The following is a 17266-nucleotide window of genomic DNA, read 5'->3' on the forward strand; positions in this document are numbered from 1 at the left end:
AGAAGCCCAACAGGGACCGAAGGACAAACAATTCAAAGTGTTGGTGCTGACCTTTAAAGCCCTAAACGGCCTCGGCCCAGTATACCTGAAGGAGCGTCTCCAGCCCCATTGTTCTGCCCGGACACTGAGGTCCAGCTCCGAGGGCCTTCTGGCGGTTCCTTCACTGAGAGAAGGCAGGTTACAGAGAACCAGGCAGAGGGCCTTTTTGGTAGTGGCCCCCGCCCTGTGGAACGCCCTCCCACCAGATGTCAAGGAAGACATCTGAAGGAAGACATCTGAAGGCAGCCCTGTTTAGGAAAGCTTTTCGTGTTTGATGCATTACGGTATTTTAATATTTTGTTGGAAGCCACCCAGAGTGGCTGGAGAAACCCAGCCAGATGGGCGGGGTATGAATTTATTATTATTATTATTATTATTATTATTATTATTATTATTATTATTATCTCCAAGTCCAGCAGCACCCAATGAGGGGAGTCAGCAGCAAACAGATGTTGAAACCAGAGAGAAGCACAGAGCTTTGGTTGCCCCAGAAAGGCTTGCTGATAAACAGGGGGAGTGCTCCCCCCACCCCCACCCCCACCAACCACCCCCAAGGGTTTAAGCAGTGATATTACTTAGAGGGCTATTAGGAGGAGAGGGGGCAGCAGAGGTGGGTATTGGAGGTGCAAAGACTCATCAGACCTCACTGGATATAGCTCATCAATTTTGTTGAATTAGAATTGTAGTATTGGAAGGGACCCTGAAGGTCATGTTTAGGGAAGCTTTTAATGTTTGATAGGTTATTGTATTTTAGTGTTCTGTTGGAAGCTGCCCAGAGTGGCTGGGGAAACACAGCCAGATGGGTGGGGTGTAAATAATAAATCATCATCATCATCATCATCTAGCCCAATGCCCCTCCAACACAAGAATGAAAGTAAACAGTTTTGATTGGATTTTGAATAAACGTGCAATTACTTGCTGCTGCTTTGAATTTTATCGTGTTGTCGTCCTCCTTAGTGGGCTATTCTAAATAATGGTTTTGACAGGGAAGCCGGAACCAGCGGTCAGTTTGTGGAACCCTGGAAAGGTTTGGGAAGAACTGGGCCAATGAACTGCAGAGCTGGGTTTCCAGTAAGCCCAGTCCCAGCCACCATGACCAGAAGAAGGGACAACAAGCACTCAGCAGCCCCCTCAGCCAAAGGAACATGAGAAGAAGCTGCCCTATGCTGAGTCAGAGCATTGGTCCACCCAGCTCTGCACTGTCAACTCTGGCAGGCAGCAGCCCTCCAGGATTTCAGGCAGGGGGGTCTCACCCAGTCCCACCTGGAAGTGCCAGGGATTGGAGCAGGGACCTTCTAAATTCAGAGCAGTTGCTTTTTCGGGGAGCCATGGTGCCTCCCTTAAAAACAAAGCAAGGTGCCAGTCCTCACTACTACGCTTGAGTTGAACGACACATGTCACCCCCTCCTTGCGTTGAGTCCCAATTGCCGCCACCTTTCCAAATGAGCACAAGGGTTCTGGACCTGAGAAGGATCCTCTTTGGTGAAGGCCAGCCCCCCTCCCCCTGGAGTTTTTGGCAAAGCCCCACCATCTGCTCCTTGATGACCCAGACAAGGAAACAACATCCCACGTCAGACCATATTTACGGTGCACTGAGCATCCTGCATTCCTCGCGGGCCATAATTCTCCAAGCGACTCTCCTCTGTCGCAGGCTGGAGGCATAATTCAGTGGGGCCTCCAGGGAAAGGTCACTCATTTGCAAATAACTTTGCAGAAGGGAGCCTCCCTCCGCAACAAAAGGCTCCTCGTAGCAGGTTGGGGTGTTAAGAATAAACACATAACAGTCTTATCAGTCTCAGGCAAGGGAGTGAATTGGTTGACTGACTGAACACAGGAGGCATAAGGGTCTCCCATTTTTCAGGCACACTTGGAAATGTAAGCAACTGCCATGGGAACAAATAAATACCCATTTCACAGGGGGGAAAACTGACATTGCACAGAACACCCTCAAAGCAGCAGGTAAAGCATGGCAACATCTTCCCATCAACACAAATTCAAATAAATAAGTCAATAAAAACCCAATTTGAAAGGGGAGGGGGAAAAACTCAGAGGGGCAGGGGGTGTTGGCGGGCACCAAGGCAGGGATGAGTGAACCATTCAATGTCAGTTTCTCATTTTTCCATCAGTGAGTTCCTTTCTCCACACTTCCACATGACTTTGCAATTTCTTTTTATTTAGAAAAAGTCCTCATGAGAAATCATCAGCCATTTTAGTGCAAATTTCTCTTGACATACACATTTGTGTATGCAATTCTGGCTGGCAAATCCATTTTTGCAAAACTACTTTCTCTAATACAACGCATGTTTGTATATTATTTCACTAATATGGGCATTTTTATTCACACTTTCAACCCAAGTATATGTATTTATTTTATTACTTGCTTTGCAAAAAAAATTGTGAAAGGTGTGGATTTCAAACAGCAGCTGAGTTTTTGTTTGCATCTTGTTTCAGAAACTGCTAATCAGGTATGTCTGCCTCTAACTATGAACCGTGTCAAATTTCTTCCCCATCTGAGGGTGTCCAGAGGTGCCATACTGTGGACCCCAGAACCAGAGATTTTACAGCAGAGCTTCCCAAACTTTTCATGTTGGTGACATACTTTTAGACATGTGTCATCATTTCGCGACACAGTAATTCAGTTTTACTAGGAAACCGGAGGTTAAACTAACTTCTTTCCAGCCCTAAGTGGAGAGTATGGAGCATTCGCCTGACACACCTACGCACTGCAGCCGACACACTAATGTGTCACAACACAGTTTGGAAAGCTCTGTTTTACAGGAAGGAACTCTGACCCAGATTTCAGACTTCCGCATGGGAGCTGGTTCTGCTCAGCCTGCAAAAGAGGAGACCGAAAGGAGATGAGAGACGGATCTTCCTCTGACGTGCTCTCCCACGGAAGATGTGGCAAGCTTGTTTTCCGCTGCTCTGGAGGGTGGGGCCCAGACCAAGGGATTCAGATGACAAGAGAGGCATTCAGACTAAACATTAGGAAGAACGTTCTGACGGGAAGAGCTGTTTGACAGTGGTCAGTGACAGCTGTTTGACTCTGCTTCACTGGGGTGACAGCAAAGGTTGCAAGGTTTTTAGCTGGGGCAATTAGAATAACATCCACTATTTGACTATTGTTTCAAAACTCTAAAGTGTGTTTTATATAGCTGACTTCTTATTTTTATTTTTTGTATAGCGTTTTGTTGTATCACTGCAGAAGGTGACAGCAGCCATGAAATTAAAAGACACCTGCTTCTTGGGAGAAAAGCAATGACAAACATCTGAAAAAGCAGAGACATCACCCTGCCGACAAAGGTCCGTATAGTTAAAGCTATGGTTTTCCCAGTAGTGATGTATGGAAGTGAGAGCTGGACCATAAAGAAGACTGATCGCCGAAGAATTGATGCTTTTGAATTCTGGTGCTGGAGGAGACTCTTGAGAGTCCCATGGACTGCAAGAAGATCAAACCTCTCCATTCTGAAGGAAAGCAGCCCTGAGTGCTCACTGGAAGGACAGATCCTGAAGCTGAGGCTCCAAGACTTTGGCCACCTCATGAGAAGAGAAGATTCCCTGGAAAAGACCCTGATGCTGGGAAAGATGGAGGGCACAAGGAGAAGGGGACGGCGGAGGACGAGGTGGTGGGACAGTGTTCTCGAAGCTACCAGCATGAGTTTGACCAAGCTGCGGGAGGCAGTGGAAGACAGGAGGGCTTGGAGTGCTCTGGTCCAGGGGGTCACGGAGAGTCGGACACGACTAAATGACTCAACAACAACAACAAATTTGACGATTGATTCAAAACCCTAAAATGTATTTTATATAGTTGACTTCTTATTTTTATTTTTTGTAAATCGTATTGTTGTATTATTGCTATGGCCGATGGCTGATGCAAATAAAGATCCGTTCGTTTATTCTACTTCACTGGAGATTTTAAAGCAGAGGTTGGATGGTCATCTGTCAGGGATCCCTTACTTGAGAGTCCTGGATTTCCAGGGGTTGGACTAATGACCCATGGGGTCCCTTCCAATTCTACAGCTCTATGCTTCTATGGCCCTCCACCCTACAGACTGCTGCCCTCCCACCCTCAATCTGAGCTCCCATGCCTGTGAAGCTCCTCCTCTCTCCATCGCTCCCTTCGTAATGCAGCCAAGACGGAGGTTTCCCTTTCCTGAGCTACCTACCTTCTGCTGAAGTTCCAGAAGGCGCACACTGGCTCCACAAACTGGTCCGGCAGAGCCTGCGGTGGGACGGAAACAGTGGGAATCTTGAGCCCTACAGAGAAGAAAGCTCTGGACCAAGCCCCAAAGGGGATCCACTCAAAACAACAGGGTCAACCCCGCCCTCTCGATCACTGCCAGTTCAAACACACCACCACGATCAGCACCAGCTGGGATGCGTCCTGTTACACAAAGGCAGCCACCCTGCAGCTACATGGGCCACATTGAGGAAGGAGAGCAGGGGCGTGTAGTGGTTAGAGTGCCATGGAGGAAAAGGTGGGGACATAATTGAAATAAATAAATAAATAAATAATAAAAGGGCTCACCACCACCTTGGGGTGACCACCAACATGGAGAGCTTTAAAAACAAATTAGACAAGGCTACCCATGGCTACCGACATGGGTGGCGCTGTGGGTTAAACTACAGAGCCTAGGACTTGCTAATCAGAAGGTTGGCGGTTCAAATCCCCATGACGGGATGAGCTCCCGTTGCTCTGTCCCTGCTCCTGCCAACCTAGCAGTGCGAAAGCACGTCAAAGTGCAAGTAGATAAATAGGTACCGCTCTGGCAGGAAGGTAAACGGTGTTTCCGTGCACTGCCAGAAGTGGCTTAGTCCTGCTGGCCACATGACCCGGAAGCTGTATGCCGGCTCCCTCGGCCAATAAAGCGAGATGAGCGCTGCAACCCCAGAGTCGGCCACGACTGGACCTAATGGTCAGGGGTCCCTTTACCTTTACCTTTTTACCCACGGCTATCAACCACAATGGCTGTATACTCCTGTTATGGAACCTCTACCTATGGGCCTAATTTGGCTTTGTGAGGCATCCTCACTTGGCCTCACCTACCTGGCCATCTCCCCAACATCACAGGACGCAAGAGATGCAAACACTGAAGGGGCAGCTCTGAAAATGGAGAATTGGGACTGCGCTCCTAATATTTCCTTTCCAAAGGAAGAACCCTGAACTTTCTTTTACAAGCTGCCAGGCTCAGTCCTGAAACACCATTCAGCCATTCATTTATTTAATTTATGTTTACAGTATATATCACCTTTTCCTTCAGGGAGCTCCATGTGCTGCGCACGGGTCTCCTCTTCCCCCATTTAATACCCACAACCAGTCTAGGCAGCTGGTTAGGCTGAGAGGCAGCAACTGCCCCAACGTCATACATACCCAGTGAGCTTTATTGCAGAGCGGGAATTCGAACCTTGTCTCCCAGGTCCTAATCCAATGCTCTCTCCATTACACCACACTGGCTCTCCCTATGATGCTAGGCAATTGACTGGTGGGCGGTTCTTCCTTCCTACCAAAAGGACCCACAAAGGGAGGGAGGGTCCTGGCTCTAGGATCCAGTTCCACACCCATGGCCTATGCAGACCAGGGTCAGAAGTGGCACAATCTGAACATCAATTGCTGGGGTGCAGCGGCGGACGGGGGGAATTTCCCTATGCCCTGCTTGGGGGCTACCCAGAGGCACCAGATTCTGAGAAGCAGGAACTGGGCTCTTTCCCTCATGGACTGTCTCTGACCTTCCATGTCATCCACAAACATAGGATTGGGGTATGTGCACAAAAACACATTACTCTTTTTTAAAAAAAAGTCATATGGTATTTCTCAACCAGGGCCGGCCCTGTCATTAGCCTCCAGCAATTCTTCCTGAAACCACCGGCTGTGCTTCACAGCCTGGCCTGGCATTGGCCATCCTAAGCTAGCCTGCTTCTCTGAAGCATGAGGTCGGACTCTGTTTCACCTGCCAGTCCACTCACCTTCTAGGTGAGGAATGTGTGGAGGACACAATTTTACCCTTTGCCTCAGGCAGCAAAACATCTTGGGCCAGCCCTGGTCTGCACCAGTGTCCCTTCACAGGAACATAGGAAGGTACCAGACCTTTGCTCCATCTGTCTAGCTCAGAGGTTCGCAAAGTGGGCAGTAGCACCCCTGGGGGGCGGCAGTGGAATTATCTGGGGGGCACTGAGAGGTAGGGGGCAGCAGGGGGGCACTGGAAGTGTAAGTGACTACTAGGCTCTGGTATCACTGGATCAATTCAAGTTCATCCGTTTTGCTGAGTTAGTTAAACTTACTAGTTTCAACTGCATTTTGAACAAATGGGAAATCAACACTGTTTGACGGTGTTGTTATTTTTTTAGTGTGTCGTGCAAACTGCTAATCCGAATAATGCATTTTATAGGGTAGAGTAAAGTCACTGGGGATGAGTTGATGAAACCAAGGGGGCAGTGGCCCCCCAAAGTGGGGCAACCACTTCTCCACACCAACTGACAGAGTTTCAAGCAGAAATCTCTTCCAGCTGTACCTGGATCTGTGGCGGGGGATCAAACCCAGGACCTTCTGCTCTGCAAATGAGCTATGGCCCTTCCATAACCATTGTCATCTTCTCCCCTGCTCCACATGTTTACCCACAAAGATGCCCATTTGCAGCAGGTAAAGGTAAAGGTAAAGGGACCCCTGACCATTAGGTCCAGTTGTGGCTGACTCTGGGGTTGCGGCGCTCATCTCGCTTTACTGGCCGAGGGAGCCGGCGTACAGCTTCCGGGTCATGTGGCCAGCATGACTAAGCCACTTCTGGTGAACCAGAGCAGCGCACAGAAATGCTGTTTACCTTCCCGTCAGAGTGATACCTATTTATCAACTTTGACATATTTTCGAACTGCTAGGTTGGCAGGAGCAGGGACCGAGCAACGGGAGCTTACCCCGTTGCGGGGATTTGAACCACTGACCTTCTGATCGGCAAGCCCTAGGCTCTGGTTTAACCCACAGGAATGGACTGCAAAGCCTCACCTGGACCCGGTGCCAGAGGCGGTAACGCACAGCGGTGCTGATTTCCTCATAGTCGCTGACCAGCGAGGAGGAGATGATGGAGGAGCCTGCCTGGGTGCTCAAGTACCTGGGGCAGAAACGGAAAAAGTGTTTGCTTATTTATTTACTAGACACTTTTGTGTTGTTGTTTTTTGCCAAAGCAACTCAACCACTCACCAACAAACAAACCCACATATATACATTAAAATATGGCAGGGAAGGGTATACATTAAAACATCCCACCCACTCTAAAAGGCATAGGTAAAAGCCAAAGGCCTGGTTTAAAAGGAATGTTTTTGCCTGTCGCTGGAGATATGCAACGATGCCACCACCTCCCCGGGGAGAGCGTTCCACAAGCAGCAGAGGTGCCATGATGACCCTCACTTTTAGACTCCAGGGCCAAATTCATTCTGCTCACCTGAGCTTTCAATAGTCATTCATTTGTATTCGTAGGTGTGCTGCATTCACAGTTCTGCTTAATTCACGAACGCTCTTTGCTGTCCTGAGGATTCTTGTAGCAAACTTTTGTTATTTCCTGACTTTATACTGAATTTTGTAAAGTGCCCTGAATATTTATATTTATATTATTTTTTTAAGGAAAAAGCCAGGCTGCAGATTCTTAAGATAAACACGGACGAGATTTGTGGCACCTAAACAGGCATGAGCTTCCCTCTGCATCAGATACAAGAATAAACCTTGAAGGTGTTTTTGCTGCAAAACGAATTGCTAACGTATGCAAATATCTTTGCCTGGGCAGACAGATATCTTCTCCTTTAGCCAGCCTAGCGCTTGTTTTAATTAATATAAAGAGTGAACGAGCCACAATCACTCTCACACACCTGCCTAACCCATAAACCATTTCTGCTGTTCCCATGCCCACAGAAGCTCCGCCTCCCTATCTGAAATGCAAATGGTGACAGCGCCACCTTGTGTCCACTCCCCCAAAACCCCCAGACAATTCGATTCTGCAGTTTTCATCTCAAGGCAACAACTTTTGTGTCCGGGTTTTCACTTTTTGGAAACATGGCAACCCTAATATACATCCTTCTTTCCATCATGGAAACACACATCTGGTTCCCAGGTGGTCACCCACCTATAAACTGACCAGACCTGGACCTGCTTAAGGTAAAGGGACCCCTGACCATTAGGTCCAGTTGCGGACGACTCTGGGGTTGCGGCGCTCATCTCGCTTTACTGGGCGAGGGAGACGGCGTGCAGCTTCCGGGTCATGTGGCCAGCATGACTAAGCCGCTTCTGGTGAACCAGAGCAGCGCACGGAAACGCTGTTTACCTTCCCGCCGGAGTGGTACCTATCTATCTACTTGCACTTTGATGTGCTTTTGAACTGCTAGGTTGGCAGGAGCAGGGACCGAGCAATGGGAACTCACCCCGTCACGGGGATTCGAACTGCCAACCTTCTGACTGACAAGTCCTAGGCTCTGTGGTTTAACCCATAGTGCCACCCGCATCCCTTTGGACCTGCTTAGCTTTGGCTAAATGGTGCCATTATTTGCTTTAGGAAGCTGTTTTATATCAAGAAAAATCATTGGTCCACCTAACTCTGGTGAGTCTACACTGCCTTGGTCAGACCACACCTGGAATACTGTGTCCAGTTCTGGGTGCCACAAATTAAGAAGGATATTGACAAGCTGGAAGGTGTGCAGAGGAGGGCAACCAAGATGATTCAGGGTCTGCAAACCAAGTCTCATGAGGAACAGTTGAGGGAGCTGGGTATGTTTAGCCTGGAAAAGAGGAGAGTGAGAGGAGAGAGGAGAGGAGAGGGGAGAGCCATCTTCAAATATCTCAAGGGCTGTCACATGGAAGAGGGAGCAAGCTTGTTTTCTCCTACTCTGAAGGTGAGGACTCAAGTGCCTTCAAGTTACAAGAAAGGAGAAATTCTGACTAAACATCAGGAAGAACTTTCTGATGGTAAAGTGCTGTTTAACCGTGGAACGGTCTCCCTCAGGAGGTGGTGGACTCTCCTTCCTTGGAGGTTATAAAGTAGAGGTTGGATGGCCATCTGTCATGGATGTTTAGTCAGAATCTCCATTAGTTCGAGTCTTGCCCTCCAGAGCAGGAGAAAAGAAGCTTGTTACCTCTTCCATGTGACAGCCCTTAAGATATTTGAAGATAGCTATAATATCTTCTCTCAGTCTCCTCTTTTCCAGGCTAAACATACCCAGCTCCTTCAAGCACTCCTTGTAAGGCTTAGTTTCCAGACCCTTAACCATCTTGGTCACCCTCCTCTGCACATGTTCAGAGGAGAGGAGAGATATGGTGGTCATGGAAGACTTCAACTTCTCCAATATCTGTTGGAATTCAAACTCTGCCAAGAATGTAAGGTCCAACAAATTCCTCCACTGCCTCGCTGACCGTCTCATTTCCCAGAAGATGGAAGAAGCAAGAAGGGGATCGTCTATCTTGGACCTGGTCCTCACCAACAGGGAGGAGATGATTGATGAAGTGGAAGTGCTCAGAAACTTGGGAGGAAATGATCATGTCCTCTTGGGTTTCATGATAGAGAGGCAAGGGGAGGCTGAGGGTAGACAGACATGAACTCTGGACTTTGAGAAGGCCAATTTGAACAAGCTTAAGCAGCTCCTGGGTGAGATCAAAGAGAAGGGAGTCCAAGATGGATGGGAGTTTCCAAAAGGAGAAATATTGAAGACACCCAATTGCAGACAATTCCAACAAGAAAGAAAAGTGGGAGGCATCTAAGGAAACCACTGTGGCTGCATAAGGAGCTTACAGATGAGCTGAGAGTTAAGAAATGGCAAAAGGGAGAAATCACTAAGGAGGAGTATGCACAAGTAGCCAACAGTTGCAGGGGCTGGCTAAAGCTCAGAATGAGCTGAGGCTTGCAAGAGAGGTTAGGAATAATAAAAAAGGGGTTGGGGGCTATGTCCAAAGCAAGAGGAAGAACAAGCAAGTGAAGGGTCTTCTGCATGGAGAAGACGGGGAAAGGCTATCGGGCGACAGAGAGAAGGCGGAACTACTCAACACCTACTTTGCCTCTGTCTTCACCCACAAGGAAAGCGATGCCCAACCTGGTGATAACTGAATTAATGATGGAGGGAGGGAGCTGCAGTCCAAGATAGGAAAAGAGATGGTAAGGGAACACCGGGCTACTTTAAATGAATCAGGGCCTGATGAGCTGCAGGGTACTAAAGGAGCTGGGTGGAAAATAAATCAGGAGGTTGGGGCAGGTAGGAAAGGCCTAAGCTATGACCCGGCTCACTTACCTCCTGCCTCCGTCTGACACGGCTGCATCTTGGAGCACAGCGTTGCCACTGGTGAGAAGGCGCTGAAGGGAACTGTAGCCGTACCAGGTGTTGGTCATGGTGATCTGGCGCAGACCTGGGCGGGAATGAATGAATTTTATTATTACGGTCACAGACCAGTTCCGGCTCACTTACAATATCAGAAATATCATAAAACACAACGGTGAGCGAGATGAATAAACACCCAGCAATAAAAGATAATGGGAGAGGATTTAGCCCAGCAAATTATTTGTCAAAATTACAAATACCTAAATACAGACGGTCATTTACCCTGGCCAGATTCAACTTGCAGGGCAGATTTGAGGGTAAACTGTACATGGAACAAGTCTGTCTCTGCGGCTTGATGCAGGTAGAAACTGTCTCTCATGCCTTGTTACACTGCTGTTTCTACGGGGATATACGCTCGGTATTTATCACTCCTGTTATAAAAAAATCTCCAAAATGGGTCCAAACTCCAATGTCTAAAACTCCTGGTAGAGGACAAGGATCTAGAGATCACGCTAAGGGTGGCCAAATTTTGTGTGACTGCCATAAAACTTAGGGAACAAGCAGTACTACCGAAATGATTTTTTTAATGACAATTTTAGGTTATATTTTAGTGATCAAGACTTGGGTGGGAAGTAACAGAAGTTTTTTGTGGCCTGGTTGTGGCAGGGACCAGGCTGTCCACCATTTATTTGCATCATGTATATTGATTATTGATTATTTAATTTCTACACCACTTAATATATTAAAAATATCTGTGAGTGATGTACAAAAACCAGGCAACTCAAACAAAATATTACTAAAATACTCAGTTGTTATATTAGTAGAAAGTTACAAAGATATATAAAGCAATATCAAATCATTTCCTTTATGACATACCCTGTTTGGTGGGATTTCATCTTACATGCAACAAACACAGACACACAGGGTGCATCTCTCCATTGTACAGCGTGAAATTTGGCTTTCCTGACGTCTTAAGTGCCTCACCAACCAAATATTGAGTCTCTCTGAAATATACTGTGCTGCCTTTTTCACTTCTAGGATTTTGTTGTTGTTGTATTGATTGGTTTGATTTACTTCAGTAAAAACTTCTCTAAAGGATTTACCATATTTTTTGCTCTATAAGACTCGCCTTTTCCCTCCTAAAAAGTAAGGGGAAATGTGTGTGCGTCTTATGGAGTGAATGCAGGCTGCGCAGCTATCCCAGAAGCCAGAACAGCAAGAGGGATTTCTGCTTTCACTGCGCAGAGATCCCTCTTGCTGTTCTGGCTTCTGAGATTCAGAATATTTTTTTTCTTGTTTTCCTCCTCCAAAAACTAGGTGCATCTTGTGGTCTGGTGCATCTTATAGAGGGAAAATATGGTACTTCTCTAAAGGAGAAGAAAATCTCTAAGCAATGAACAACATCCTAAAAACAAACACCACAGATAATGATCAAGTTAAAATTCTATGCTTCAGAGCAGAACAGAAAACAATGAGATCACCAGCTCTCTCAGCCATCTGTACAAGCCGGGGGTGTGAATAGCTTTTCAATCCCTTCTGGATAACCTTCAGGCACGGTTGCTGGATGAGGCCAGAGGCAAAAGTAGGCAGTGCAATTGCACATACAATAAAAACCAGATGAAACCATATTTTAAAAGTTTAAACCAGATAGCTACTGTGGGAAGACATATTCTTAACTGCCTGCATAAGCAATAGAAGATAGAAAAGCTTTAAGCAGGTGTTCGAAAGGTTGGCACAGAAGGCGCCCGCTGAATCTCAAGTGGCAGAGTGTTCCACAGGACCAGCCTTTGACACTAAATGGCTGGTTTCTTGTTGTTGTCAAATGAGCCGCCCCATCTTGGGAAATGACCAGCAATGTGCCTGCAGATTATCTGAATGACTGAGCTGGAATATAAGAGTTCAGGCAATACCTGAGGTTCGCTAAACCAAAGTTGACGAGGGCTTTGTAAATTTTTTCAAGGACATTGAACCTGGCTTGGTAGCAGATGGGCAGCCAGTGCAGCTGTTTTAACAAGGGGGTCACCTATTGTCGGCCAGGTGACCCCATCAGCAGTCTGGACACCACATCCTGCACCATCAGTAGCTTCAACACTGGGCCCAAGGGCAGCTCCACACAGAGTGCATGGCAGAAGCCCAGCCCCAAGGTTACCAGCACATGGACTACGGTGGTCAGGCTCTCCTTGACCTAAACCCTATTAATTTCCAGTGTACTTCAGTTTCACCTTCCAGTCCAAGCTGACCCCACCAGGCCTCACCAAAGCAGCCTAGGGGAAACCAGGATGGGGGTGGAGTCGTGGCAATTATTGGCAATGACATTTGGGCAGAAGAAAGGGGACTAAGCCACCACATACATGACCCAGCATCACCAGAGACCCAGTGTGGTGTAGGGCAGGGGTTGGCAAGGTGTACCGGGCATGGGCCGGATCACTCCTGTGGAGATCCTCAGTGGGCCGGACGAGCGCAGCGCCAGAAATCGCTTCTGCGCATGCCCAGATGCTGAAAATCTCACCTGCACAGAAGCAATTTCTGGCACTGCGGACATGCGCAGAAGCGATTTCCGGAGTCTGGGCATGCGCAGAAGCAATTTATGAAGCTGTGGAAGAGAGTCCCTGCGCCACCATAATCCTAACCCTAACCCTAACCCTAACCCTAAGGCTAAACCTGAGCCGAAGCCGAAGCCTAACCATAACCCTAACCCTAACGCTAATCCTAACCGCAACCGCAACCGCAACCGCAACCCTAACCCTAACCCTAACCCTAACCCTAGCCCTAACCCTAGCCCTAACCCTAAACCTAAGTCTAAGCCAAACCCTAACCCTAACCCAAACCCTAACTCTAACCTAAGCCTAAGCCTAACCATAAGCCTAAACCTAAACCTAAGCCTAAACCTAAGCCTAAGCCTAAACCTAAACCTAAGCCTAAGCCTAAGCCTAAACCTAAGCCTAAACCTAAGCCTAACCCTAACCCGCGTCTGGGCATTCGCATAAGCAATTTCTGGAGCTGTGGAAGAGAGTCCCCGCGCCACCCTAACCCTAACCCTAACCCTAACCCTAACCCTAACCCTAACCCTAACCCTAAACCCTACCCCTACCCCTAACCCTAACCCTAACCCTAACCCTAACCCTAACCCCTACCCCCTACCCCCTACCCCCTAACCCTAACCCTAACCCTAACCCAGACCCAGACCAGTGCAGTCCCATGCCAGAAATTGCCTCTACGCATGTCTGTGGTGGGGACGCAGGTGGCGCTGTGGGTTAAAGCCTCAGCGCCTAGGACTTGCCGATCGAAAGGTCGGCGGTTCGAATCCCTGCGGCGGGGTGCGCTCCCGCTGCTCGGTCCCAGCGCCTGCCAACCTAGCAGTTCGAAAGCACCTCCGGGTGCAAGTAGATAAATAGGGACCGCTTACCAGCGGGAAGGTAAACGGCGTTTCCATGTGCGGCTCTGGCTCTGGCCAGAGCAGCGATGTCACGCTGGCCACGTGACCCGGAAGTGTCTCTGGACAGCGCTGGCCCCTGGCCTCTTAAGTGAGATGGGCGCACAACCCCAGAGTCTGTCAAGACTGGCCCGTACGGGCAGGGGTACCTTTACCTTTACCTATGTCTGTGGTGCCGGAAAATGCTTCTGCGCATGCCCAGATGCTGAAAATCACACCTGCACAGAAGCAATTTCTGGCACTGCGGACATGTGCAGAAGTGATTTCCGGCATCTGGGCATGCGCAAACAAACAAACAAACAAACGTATAATAATTCCACTTTTGTTAGCATTGTTGAATGACTTCCTTGAATCCCCCTAGCTGAGTTTCCATATACTCCATTGTAGCGGTTTTCCAAATCTATTTTCACATAAAATGTACTTAGTCAATTTACATCTTTCTTTCTTTTCATTTTAACATTAACCTAGTAATCTACAACATCGGTTCGTTTGGGGGTGGTTTGGGGGCCGGTTAAACGGCCTTCGCCCATGGGCCTTAGGTTGCCGACGGTGGGTGTAGGGGTCAGAGTGTTGGACCAGGACTGGAAGAGACCAGGGTTCGAATTCCCGCTCAGCCCTGAAGCTCCCTGGGTGACCTTGGGTTCCAGTCACGGCCTCTCAGCTTAACCTCCCTCACAGGGACCAAATGAGGAGGGGGAGAATCAAGAAAAGTGGCATATGAATGCAATACATTAAAAAGAAATAAATCCCCTCTCCACCTCTCCCTCTCAGCCTCTCCACTTCTTCCCTTGGGACTTCGATCTGGTCTGGAGCGTCTTGGTTCAGCATCATGTACGCAGCGCCATCAGCTGTTGCTCGGTCGAGAGACACACGTCGCACTTCTGCTCCTGGGGAGCAAAGGGTCAAGGGTCAAGGGCAAAGGGTCATCTTAGAAGATACTGGGCTACCTGCAAGGAAAGCTCTGACCTGTTCAGCAGCCAAACGGACCACCCATTTAAAAGACAGTTGGAGAGGCTCACCTTCAGAGCTCACGAGAAAGGAAAGATGACGTGTGGAAATGCAGGAGAAGAGAGTGTGATAGGAAAACGGATGGGGAAGCCTGTGAGCCATTTCCCCTGAAAGGAATTCCTCGGGCATTTGGACCCAGAAGAAGTGGAGCCTAATAGCATATATTAGGGACGCGGGTGGCGCTGTGGGTTAAACCACAGAACCTAGGTCGGCGGTTCGAATCCCCGTGACGGGGTGAGCTCCCGTTGCTCGGTCCCAGCTCCTGTCAACCTAGCAGTTCGAAAGCACCTCAAAGTGCAAGTAGATAAATAGGCACCGCTCCGGTGGGAAGGTAAACAGCGTTTTCGTGCGCTGCTCTGGTTCACCAGAAGCGGCTTAGTCATGCTGGCCACATGACCCGGAAGCTGTACGCCGGCTCCCTCGGCCAGTAAAGCGAGATGAGCGCTGCAACCCCAGAGTCGGCCACGACCGGACCTAATGGTCCTTTACCTTTTAAAGAGCATATATCTAACCGTCAAGTCAGACTCAGCTGGCAGCAGTTGCAGCAAAGTAGGGGAGGCGAGAGGCTCTCCTGAATACAACCCCTTTGCCACACAAGAGCGCCACTCTTTTCTCACTTAAAAACATCTCTGCACATCTATGAGCAGGGAAAGAGCGTCTACATGTGTGGGCCCAATAACGCTTAACCCCATAACAAATTTAGAAATTAAGTTATACCAGATGACACAAGTTTTTTCCAATTGTTAGTCTAACAGTGGAGGGACAGAATTCTGCTCAATATTTCACTTGGTAGGTCTGCCCTAGCAAAGTAACCTTGCTTTGTACTCAAGACCTCTTCTTCCCACTGACCACCCCCCTTTATAAATAATTGGGGCAAAAATATGTTCCTGCTGTGACTTAGCCTCAGAAAAATGCTCGCTTGCGGAGGAAAAATTTTCCTCTTTTTGTGAAGATAAGTAAGTTATGCGCTGTGCCCTTGAGTATGATCTGCGTATTTTTTTATCTGCAATCAGTGTCATTTTCTTATCATAGCTCAAGATAAATTGCAAAACCAAAGAACTCAGTATCTCCTCTTCCACACGGCGCCCTCTTGTGGCACCTGCATCAAACGTCACCATCCCGGCTGATATTCACATCGTTGTTGGACTACAACTCCCATTGGCCATGCTGGCTGGAGCTGATGGGACTTGTAGTTTAAAACACTTAATTGTGTGTTAAATAGGAGGCCATTTGTGGCTGCAGATCATTGCTGTCACCCAGCTCTAACCTGCAGGCTGGAAATGGCCTGTTACAATAGCCTGAAATCCTGAGGCTTAAGAAATTGCAGCCTACTTGAGAAGAGGCTGAGAAGAGCTGTTCTTTGGCTGCTGGGTCCGGCCAAAGGCACAGGGGCCTACTCCTAGGGGCCATGGGGGTTTTGGCCCCCACAATAAAATATTTGAGGGGCCAGGCCTCCACAAAGTGGATGGACATTCCCATTCCAATGATGTGTGCGCACTATGTCATGTGATCAGTTATGCAAGGTGGGGCTTACCTGGCCCCCCACAATATTTTATTCAAGTTGGCCCCCCCTGGCCAATGGTCCATCTAGCCCTGTTCCCACAGTGGCCCATCAGATGGCTCAGTGGGGAACCCCTGAGCAGGATCCGAGCACCAGAGCAGTGTGTGTGTGAGAGTGTGTAGGAACTAACGTACCGCACAAAGGCAATTATTTATAGTAGTTGCTCCACCTACGCTTCTGACATGTGGCCCTCAGAAGGCTAACCAGAAGGAATGTTGGCCCCCGGGCTGAAAAAGCTTCCTCACTCCCGCAGCAATAGGGAAATGTGGCTTACATGCCTTCATGTAAGGTTTAGGTTTGGTGAGGCTCTCAGCTACTGAAGGTAATGGGGCCCTTTATATGTCCAGCTGTCCTTTGTCAACGACAAATTGACGCTGTTTTTGTGTTGAATATATGCTATATGGTAATTTATGGACCTAATAGGTATCTCAAGCCATTTGCACATAACAAAATATGTATTTTATCAAAGTAATGGTTGAATTGAAATACAATTAATAAAAAGTATATTAATAGTGAAATACAATTAAGAAGAAGTATATTAATAGTGAAATAATTAGAATGCTCTAACTGTATGTAGGTTTTATTTTATTTGTTTTTTATCTCATATTTTGGAAATGTACACCCAGGGTGTTTTTTCCTTTAATTTTTTTTGGGGCCCCCAAGAGAGTGGGCTCTGGTTTGCCAGAAGCGGCTTAGTCCTGCTGGCCACATGACCTGGAAGCTGTACGCCGGCTCCCTCGGCTAGTAAAGCGAGATGAGCGCCGCAACCCCAGAGTCGTCCGTGACTGGACCTAATCGTCAGGGGTCCCTTTACCTTTTACCTTTACCTTTACTCTACACAGTACTGTGGGGGATGCACCACAGATTTGAGTAACAGCATTAGGATATTCACAGTTTTAGTTTCAGTTTCTTTCCTACTGAATTTCTGGCATCAAATCTGCTTT

At 48.0% G+C, this 17266-nt stretch overlaps 1 protein-coding gene across 6 annotated transcripts in view; it reads right to left on the reverse strand.

Annotated features, from left to right (window-relative positions):
• ADGRD2 (adhesion G protein-coupled receptor D2) overlaps window positions 1–17266 on the reverse strand; it is a 65399-nt gene that overhangs the window by 32546 nt on the left and 15587 nt on the right. For all 6 annotated transcript variants that reach the window (XM_079961966.1, XM_079961969.1, XM_079961968.1 and 3 more), the window contains exons 10-13: window positions 14512–14640; window positions 10294–10408; window positions 7034–7139; window positions 4206–4261 (exon numbers count right to left, since the gene is read on the reverse strand). In XM_079961966.1, the coding sequence (XP_079818092.1) occupies window positions 4206–4261; window positions 7034–7139; window positions 10294–10408; window positions 14512–14640 (406 nt within the window). The remainder of the gene's footprint in view (window positions 1–4205; window positions 4262–7033; window positions 7140–10293; window positions 10409–14511; window positions 14641–17266) is intronic.

The sequence above is a fragment of the Podarcis cretensis genome (assembly GCF_951804945.1).
Source record: "Podarcis cretensis genome assembly, chromosome: Z".
Taxonomy (NCBI): domain Eukaryota; kingdom Metazoa; phylum Chordata; class Lepidosauria; order Squamata; family Lacertidae; genus Podarcis; species Podarcis cretensis.